At 44.1% G+C, this 10,056-nt stretch overlaps 1 protein-coding gene across 1 annotated transcript in view; it reads right to left on the minus strand.

Annotated features, from left to right (window-relative positions):
• Nucleotides 1–2,508, minus strand: part of LOC109955698 (chromosome alignment-maintaining phosphoprotein 1) — a 7,048-nt gene extending 4,540 nt beyond the window's left edge. Inside the window, exons 1-3 of the mRNA XM_020592114.1 lie at nt 2,350–2,508; nt 650–1,468; nt 3–223 (exon numbers count right to left, since the gene is read on the minus strand). Coding sequence (XP_020447770.1) covers nt 3–223; nt 650–1,451 — 1,023 coding nt within the window. The 5' untranslated portion in view covers nt 1,452–1,468; nt 2,350–2,508. The remainder of the gene's footprint in view (nt 1–2; nt 224–649; nt 1,469–2,349) is intronic.
• Between the last annotated feature and the right edge of the window lie 7,548 nt (nt 2,509–10,056).

A 10,056-nucleotide genomic window follows, 5' to 3' on the forward strand; every position in this document is an offset into this window, starting at 1 on the left:
ACCCCCACGTCCTCCCGGACGTTGCAGCGGCTACAGTGCCTCCTGAAACCTCCCAGGAAGTGTGACCTGAAGCAGCAGAAGGGGCAGGCGTAGCGTCCGGGCCGGTGAGCCTCTCTGATGTGCTGCTGTAATCGGCTGGGCAGGAAGAAGGTGTGTTTGCAGTCTTTGCAGCTGTAGGGACGCTCCACGTTGTGGCTGCGCACCACATGACTGATGGCAAAGCCTGCAACCACACACAGGTAGAGGTTTAACCCACAGCTGGTGCTGACTGAGGAGACATGCTAGAGGGGTCAGCACTCGGCTTCACCCACAGGCCAGGTCTATTTTCAGCTTTGTGTGTTTGTGGGTTCATGTGTTAGAGGCACAGTGGAAACAGACGTGTGTTTTTCCAGGATAAAGATTTTTACATGACTCAATTTCAGTTCTTAAAGTTTGCAAATGTTTTAGCAGCTAACTAATATTTTTGACATCAATTATCAATTAATCAACTACTCAGTCTGTAAAGTGTAAAAAACTGAAAAATACCCTGAGCCCAAAGAGTCAAGACTGTCTGAGAGGTTTGAGTCAAGTCTGATTCCTAAAGGACCCCTGTGTTGGAGGGGAAACTCATGGAAGTGGAGGCACTGAGCTCCATCAGTAGCGTCAGTACCTTTGAGTTTGGTCTTCCAGCCACAGATCAGACAGACGAAGCGGTTGGAGATGAAGCGGATCACCTTGGCCGTAGCCTCCATCTCCTCCTTCAGCAGCTCTCCACTCAGCCCTTCCAGCTCCTCCTCCTCCGGCCCACTGCTCTGCATCTGTTTGGGCATGCCGGCGTCTCGTCTGATGGCCTGGGTGGCGTACGGTTTTGGGATGTCATGTTTCCGCACCACGTGGTTGACGCCCAGAGCTTTCAGCTTGTTCTTCCAGCCACAGATCAGGCAGCGGTAACCAGCGCCGTCTGGCATCAGACCGCTCTCCTCTCCTTCTTCATCTGGTTTCACCTCCCTCTGGGACTCACATTCTTCATCGTGTCCCTCCCCTTCTTCCTCCTCAGCCTCACTGGTCCTCTTTCTTTTAAGGTTGTCCTTCCCTCTCTTCTCCTTCTGCTCCTCCTCCCCCTCCTCTCCCATCTTTTCCTTCTCTCCCCCATCACTCCCATCATCTCCTCCCTCTACTCCGCCCTCCCTCTCATCCATGCAGTGTTTGGAGATGATGTGCGTATACAGCTTAGTGAAGTCTCGGCAAGTGTAGAAGCAGCTGGAGCAGTGGAACAGCCGGGCGGTGCTCTGATATATCAGGATGTTGCCAAGGTGACCCACCGCCGTGTCGTCCAGGCAGGCTGGGTGAGTGGCCGCCATGTGGGACAGCTGTTGGGCATGGCTCTTGGACAAATGACCACAGTGGGGACACTGGAGGTGGGCTGCAACACCACCACCCACCTCATTGCGAGTCTGTATGATGACAGACATTGCTGCTCTTACAGAGGCTGGACAGAGACGAATACAGACAAGAAACACAAAGTAAAATGTGAAAAACGACCAGATTAAAATGCCGAGAGAATCAGATGACAATAGCTACAACTACTGATCATTTTCATACTGAATGAACACAATAGAAAACAACTTTATTGTCCCCATAAGTGGGAAACTTATTGAGCTCACCACCAAAACCTAAAAACAACACTATAACAAGTATCCTATACACTCAGTGGTCATTCTATTAGGTTCTCCTAGATAAAACTAATACAGTTTAGTAGTCCTGGAAAAATCCTCCTCCATGAAGGTGAGAATGTTCAGTTCGTGTTTAATAAACTGTATGGCCACTGTGGAGGCTGCTACATTACAGAGAGAGAGGAAGAGATGCAACATTTCATTAATTAGACCACTGTCAAAACCTGAATCTGCAACTATTTCTATAATGGTTTTAGTCGTGTTTTTCCACATCTGCTGGTTTTAGTTTCTCAAATTTTAGGACTTGATGCTTTGCTTTGTTTTATAATAATAACTGGAAACTGATGAGAATTTTTCACAATTTTCGCATTTCACATATCATGATTAGAATGAAATGGTTAACTGTACAAAAATAATTGGAATGAAGAATACATTATAACACCTGGATTTTATTTTTACTGTAACCAGATTTTATTTATATTTAGGCATATTTTCCAACCAAATGTTGATAATGGAAACAATATAACTCAATCAGAACATAGATGTGTCTCTTCTGCAAGTTTCACACGTTATTCCGGGTTTATAACTCGTAATAACGGGAATCAGCCTGGCTGCAAATCAGTGGAACAACGGTCCGCAGCTAACCGGCTAACCCCCAAGCTAATGCGCTTAAAAAGACAATAGTCCTGTGACCCACCTGCCCCTACCGCTGGCTGTGTTTATATGCAATAAAACTCCGCAATCTGACCTGATGAGAAATTCACTCGGGACAATAATTTTAGGGCATTAAAAGTTCCGTGTTTGGACCGAACCCACAGCGCTGCTTTCCCTTGCTGAGAGGTTGATGCTCATTTCCGTGTTTACACATAAAACGACCAATCGGCTCGCTCTAGCCGTCTGTTGACTGACCAATCATAATGATGGCTTTTAATCACGCTCTCGCCCTAGCACAATTATCGTGAGATTAGAATCCTGCCTCAGCACCATGAATATTCTTAGTTGTAATATTTTATAGATGCAAGACTGATCAAATAAACTGTATGCATTAGAAATAAATGCACCTACAACATTAATAATACTAAAAATAAATGACCAAATATAACTAAAATGCTCCAACATTAATTTGATTTTATTTAATAGTTAAGAGATTTTAAAACTGCTGATTGGTTTGTTTCCTGCTGTGATTACTGGGTGTGGAGAACTACAGATTCTGTGCTATCTTATTTAACAGCCTTACACAACATTAAAGATGGAGCATATTTTTATAGATGTTGTATGTGCTCCTGAGTAGCTTGGTTTCTCTCTTTCTCTCTCTCTCTCTCTCTCTCTCTCTGTATGTATCTATAGAGAGTAAAAGTAATTAATGAAGCTATTTCTATCTGGAGAAGCAAATACCTGCTGAGGAGGAGGAGAAGACTACACCTATCACCCACTTCAGTATGACGTCATCTTTCACCTAGATGTGAGTGTGTGAGGGAGATGCTTTGTTTGGTTTGGTTGCTGAGTGACGGTTGTTCTCAGCGGTCTAATTAAAAACCTCCAACAAAACCATTCATGTTCACTGATGGGTGATTCAGTACAGTCTTTATCTACTACACAGGGTTTTAGCCATGCTAGCTGTCATTTGGTTGGTCCACGACTTTGATCCAGTCTGAAACACAGTTGTGTTGAAACACACACACACACACACACAGAAAGTAAATGAAAAAGCATAAAGTTAGTTAGTACTTGAGGTCTTTGCTTAGCAACTCAACACAAGACAAATATCAGCATTTTTCTATAATTGTACCTTTTCCTCCTGCTTCCTAACTTTCATTGTTGCTCAGCAGCTGTAACACAACTTGATATGACTAAAACAGACAGTGATAAGGAGGCTTTTTTATTTTTAATAGGTTCACAGAAATAATCTCAAGATTTTTATCAAAATGCTCCCACACATATTTTCACACTTTCCTCATGTACTGTATCGCCTTTGTCTTGCAGGATGAATTCATGCCTGCAGTTCAAAACATATTTTTCTTTTTAACTAATATTTAAAGGTCAGCAAAAGAAGAATGTTTCTCCTGTGCTCTGTTGCATCTAGCGCCACCGCCAGGACAAACGTTACATCTACTCTATGAATAGATTCTAAACATGGACACAGGGTCAGCCTGTTTGTTCTGCCCAGCACTTGTATTCTTATTGTTTAAATTGATCATTATTATTATAATTTTATTTACTTATTTTAATTTTATTTATTTAGGCTACAATATACTGTTCTTCATTTGTTTGTGTTTAGTCTATTTGCATGTGTTTTCTTAAGGTGCAGTGCACTGAGCTTTCAGTGTCACTGGGATGATAACAGCTTTAGACTATTAATTTTGTTTAAATATGGGCTTTGGCCAACAATAAACACATTACAGCCTAATAAGCATCAACAGACATGATGTTTACGTTGAACATTAGCACCAGAATTGGATCAAAATGTTAACGGTTAGAGGTCAGCTGTTAGTCTGCCAAGAGTGAGAGACAGAGGGATGGGGGGAAGACACAAAGTTAGTGTCGAGCGAGCATTGGTTTGAGAGAGGAGAGAGAGGAGGGAGGGGGCTTTTACTGTGGTAGAACAAGGGAGGGGAGGCACAGGGAGAGAGAGGGAGAAATCTGTGCTTGAACTTTCTTTCACTCTTTGTTAGCAGAGATTCACTCACGCACACACTGTGCAACGTCGGTGAGCGAGGACAACATGCTCTGTTTAAAAGGTGAGGGGGTAGAGAGAGCTAGAAAATGCATGGAGAAGCATTCAGTGAAGAAGTTTGTGGAAATGCTGCAGGAAACAGAGAGTGCTTGCAAATGTGCTGTAAATATGAGTGATTGTGTGAGTTGGCGCTGAGCCTCTGGAGACCACACCAGCTGTGTGTGTTCAGATGCAGGTTGTTTGGTTTGCGAGCTGTCAGCACTGTCTTAGCACACACTGTTATCTCTCTAACCTTTCCTGTTGAAGTGTGGGGAGGGGGCGTCTGCCAGTGAGGGGGTGGACCGACCTTTATCTTGAGCAGAGAGAGGGGAGAGTGATGGAGGCAGAGTGTTGAATACAGTCTTCTCCAGATTACAGCTGCAGCTCTCTTTTGTGTTTTCTGCAACTGTTACTATGGTAACTGCTACTCATACTACTGCGTCTCACTGTTGCATGTGTGTTGGTCAGTGATGACTGCTGGCCTGTCGAGGCAGGCTGAAACATCCCATTCAGCTTCCAGAGCACAGCTGCTCCTGCTGCTTCTGCAGTATTGGCAGCACAATAACCTGCTTCAGAGATGGGCGATTATTAGTGTGACTAATGAGTTCCTTTGAGATGGAGTCGACAGCTGCAGGAACAAAGTTTATTATTACAGTTGTTAGAAATATTTAACTGATTAATTGAAGCTTTCTTTCTGTCTCAGAGCATCCATCAGTGACAGAACCTCTCTGAGCAGAACTCCAGCAACAATGATGTTCATGTCAAAAATGCAAATAAAAGTATCAGGGGAGACGTGACAGATGATAGAGCAACTGAAGATTAACTGGGCTGCTCTTGCCTCTCGGTCAGGTGACCACAGCGTGATCCACTGCACACTGAACCCGTGATCCGTCATTAGATTAATGAACTGAAAAAGAAAAAACTCTTCCCTCTCCCGCCTTGGTTTGAAAAACATACGACTGTCATTTTTTAGGAGCTGTTGATGGGCTCCTTTTTAAGCCTGAATTCACAAGCACACACCCTGTAACATATTTTGATCGTACCTTTCTGTAATTGTGCAGGTGAATTTTAACTAAACAGTGGAAGTTGTGTGGATCTTTGTGGTTAGAGTTGTTCAACACTGAACTTGTGTTGTCTGATTCTGTGATCCAAATATAGAGTTGCCCAGTAAGTACCTGACCCTCACAGGCCATCTGCAGACCTGGATAATCCCTGTTAGCAGATTAGATGTGCAGAGCGAAGACGAAGCAGAACAACGCACTCATGAAGAAAGCTCAGGTTTACTGGTGATGTTTTTGGACTTGTGGGGGCTGGGAGAGGTCTGGGGTTTGGGGTTTTGAGGTCTGAGGGTTGTATTGTGAAGGAATGAGAAGACATGGAGATGCTACAAGTTTGACCTCGGACACTTCCACGTTCTGAAGCTTTTATGAAGTTTTTATGCCAAACTAAAAGCTCTTTTACTGTTAAATCTGTTTGAGCTTTCATTGTGAATGATGGACATTTTGAAAGGTTTTTGTTCTGAAGATGTTTGATTCTTTTATGATGGACCTAAAACATTTTGGAAATTTTGAGCTTCTACTGTGATGACTTGATAAATGGTCATGCTTTTATTGTGAAAGCTACAAAAATATGGGGTGTTTATTTTCTCTGACCACTGGAGGCTTTTTGTGAAGCATAGCACAAGTTTAGATGTTTTACGCTGGAACATCTGCGACTTGGTTTCTGTTCAGGGTTTTTATTATGGAAAAACTGATATTTAAGGATTTATTTATTAGCTGTATTCAAAGGTGTTTACTAGACATTTGTAGTGTTGAAAAACACAAATATACACTAGTACATTTTTTTTATTCATAAGACATAAAATAAAACCCTTTGGGCTTTTACTTTGAAGGACTTACTAAATATTGTTCCTTTACAGTAAAACATTTAATAATTTGAGGGATTTTTTATTTTATTTTTGAGGGAAGCCATTTCCTGGAAGGACTGAATGCTGTTTAGATATTTATTGTGAAGTTGTGTTCAACTTGGACAGATAAACAGACACAAGAGGTGTTTTTGATGAAAAATTGAAAATTCTCTTGGGCTTTTATTGTGAAAAGGTGTAGTTTTGCTAATGGTTGTCGTCTGGAATCTGTCCTGAATCCGGAGCCTGTCATCAAACAGCCAATCATCACAGAACAAGATGATTTCATACGTGGAGTGTCTGGGTGGTGAGGGGGCGGGGCCTGGTGTGGCGTCACACTGCTGGAACACGGGTCCTGATGAAGAGCGAGATGAGCTTCTTCCACGCAAGATGGCCGTCCTCCAGCCAAAAACAGAAGGCAGTCTGCGTCGTCGCCTGCTCAGTGCCAAAATCCACCAGCACCATAATGGCCTCCACAGGCTGGGGTCGCCCTCAGGTGACAAGAAGCCCCTCCTACCTCACCTTCAGTATCCAGGCAACAACCCCTGGTACCGTCCCCACCACCTGACACCACGACCCCATGTCCACCCTTCCTTTGCCCCAGAGGCTCAGGAGAAACGATTCCTTGCTCCAGAGGCTCATGGGAAACCCCACCCACTATGCTCACCCTATCAAGTGCAGCGCTCGGCCTGCCCCGTCCTTACACAGCTGTGCAGAACAAGTTCATTCCCCCTCACCCTGGAGCCCCACCCCAACTACAACCTGCCTGTCCCCCCACCTCTCAGTGTCCGGCCCCCTCTCAGGAAACCGGAGGTGCTGCCACAGTACTGTTACCAGCCCAGCAAAAGGTGCAGGACCAGCTTCTTCTGTTTTAGACACTACCAAGAGAGGAGCTCTAGGCTGGAGGCCACACAGACCACACCCCTTTTACAAAGAGGTACTGCCGGGAATTCTGAGTATTTGGTTGTGTGAATTGTTTTCATAAAGTACTGTTTCTAGAACTTAAATCACTTGTACAATTACCACCATGGTACAACTCTGTCTGGTCCTGAATGGTCCCCTTTAGCGTAACTTGGTTCTGTTTGGTCCTCAGTGTTACCAGCTGGTGCTCTTTGGCCCACTTTATTCAGAATGGCCTCAGCTAACCTGGGTAGGATCTCTTGGACCTGGAGCCATCTCACTTAGCCTGATTTGGCTCAGTTTTGTCCCACTGATCGCAGCTAACCTCACTCAGAGCAAATAGCCCTAACTGGTTCCATTTTGGCACTTCTGGGTCAGCTTCTTTGTCTGGCCCAGTTTGAACCTACATGGTTCTAGATAGCCTTGTTTGACTCGGTTTAGTCCTGTTTTCACTCTCTTTTGTCTTACTTGCCTTTGGCTTTGTGTGGTCCTACATTTTCTCAGATAACCTACTTGGATTTCTTGCATTCAGATTAAATCAGAGCTGGCTTTGTTTAGTCTTAAATACACCAACCCAGTTTGCCATTGTTTGGTCGTGAATGGCCCCACCTACCACCTCTGTTTTGTCTTAATTAGTCTTACCTAGTTTGGGTGGCTCTGGACAACCTGAGCAGCCCTTGCAGGACCGCAGCAGTCTAAGCAAAGATGCCCAGACTTCCCTCTCTCCAGACACTTCCTCCAGCTGAGCCACCTCAGCTGGCTCCTCTCGATGTGGAGGAGCAGCGGTTCTACTCTGAGCTCCTCCCAGGTGACCGAGCTCCTCACCCTATATCTAAGGGTGCACCCAGCCACCCTGCGGAGGAAGCTCATTTCGGCCGCCTGTATCCGAGATCTTGCCCTTTCAGCCATGACCCAAAACTCATGACCATAGGTGAGAGTTGGAACGTAGATCGACCAGTAAATTGAGAGCTTCGCCTTACAGCTCAGCTCCTTCTTCACCACGACAGACCGGTACATCGACCGCATTGCTGCATTTTATTCTGTTGAGTCCTGAATGTTCCCAGCTCTGAACGTTTGGCACTAAATAGTTTCAGCTCATCTGGTTTGGCTCTGTGTGTTCCTGAATGGCCACATCTTTGGATTTGTTTGATTTTATTGATCTCAGTTAGCCCGATTTGACCACATATTATCTTGAATGTTTATTCTACTCTTCTCTGTCTCATCTGAGTCCCCTAATGACTCCAACTTGCCTGGTTTGTCACTGTTGAATGGTCCAGAACAGGGGTGGCCAATTCCAGTCCTCGAGGGCCGCTGGACATTATCAATTCACTTTATCTTTCCTCACTCCACTTTCATCTAAGATGGTATCTTCCAGCTTCTGACTGACTGAACACACCTGAGCCAGGTAATCAGCAGCAGGTCAGGCCGGGATAGTTACAAAACAAGCAGGACAGCGGCCCTCGAGGACTGGAATTGGCCACCCTTGGTCCAGAATCACTCTAGTAAACCTTTTTGTGGCAGACGTTTTGATATGTCACAGCAGAAAAAGCACAGGTGTTAATAATGGTTAACATGACATGATAATGTAATTATGTCACAGATGTTTTCTGTGAAAATGTCTGTTAGCCCGGTTTGCCCCTGTTTGGTCAAGTTCTTATTGTGTTCAGGTCCATCATCTTTAAATCAGAATATTAATTCCAGAATCCTGGAATCAGTAAACTAACTGTCTGCAGATCTCTGCTGATGATGTAAACCCTAATAATATCTCTCCCACGCTGTCTGATCAATAATGTATCACAGCTCCAGTTAGATATTACTCTTACATAACAAGCAAACCAAAACACACAGACACACATACACCAGCTCCCTGTGTTCTCACTTAATTAGCTCCCCCATGTGTTTGATCTCCTCTGTGAGTGCGTCTATGTGCGACAGCAGGGATTAGCTGCAGCTCCAGACGCTAGGCTAATGGCTGATTCCTGTAATAACAGATGAACAGGCTTTAATGTGTAACAGCTGCCACCTGTTGCTGCCTCCGTCTGCATGTCAGCCTTGCAGTCCCACTAGCCCACACCTGGATCCATACGTTTATGTTACCCCTCATCACTTTGCATTTTTTCATTGGTTCCATAAAGTGGGGGAGGATGTATCAGTCTGGACGGGTTTGATTTTGATCCAGTTACGTTTCTGACCGAACAACAGAAGAACTAGACTTGAATTTGCTCAGAGTTCAGGGTTGGACATGTTTGGACTATATATACACACTGTGACATAATGACAGTGTGTCCTACTTGCTGTCTAATTAATTAATCTAATTAAAAACAGTGAAGTGGAGACAGACAGACGAGGGACATGCTGTCAGGCACAAAGACAGAGGTAATTAGCTGCTCCAGTGGCCCACATAGCTGGCACACTTACAGACTGGTGCTGTCCCCAATTGTGACTGATGGTGAAGGCGATCCTCTCCTCCATCACCATTCTGTTTACCGTTTGAGTTGTTTACAAATATCAACAAATGAAAATAACACCACAGAACAGGCGCACAATTTGCAGATAATGTTGATGTAGTATCTGTTCATGTGTATCATGTGTGTATGTGCAAACACTGCACATAAGCAACTTGTACACATTAACAAAGCACAAGTAATTAGAAAAAACTTCAGGGCATTTTTACGCCAAATAATCCACATGCTCCTCATCTAGCAGCAACTGAAATTCAGCCCTTTAGGGTTGGGAAATTTGCTCAGAAACCCTTTGAAAAATAATTCCAAAATACAGTATGTTGCCATTTTTTATTTGGGAATACAAACCACTAAAGTTTAATATCAGCTGAAATATGAAGACCTCACAGAGTAAACTGGAATGTAGTTTAGCTTTAACATGTCTCC

Source organism: Monopterus albus, unplaced genomic scaffold, assembly GCF_001952655.1.
Source record: "Monopterus albus unplaced genomic scaffold, M_albus_1.0 scaffold16.1, whole genome shotgun sequence".
NCBI classification, from domain to species: Eukaryota; Metazoa; Chordata; class Actinopteri; order Synbranchiformes; family Synbranchidae; genus Monopterus; species Monopterus albus.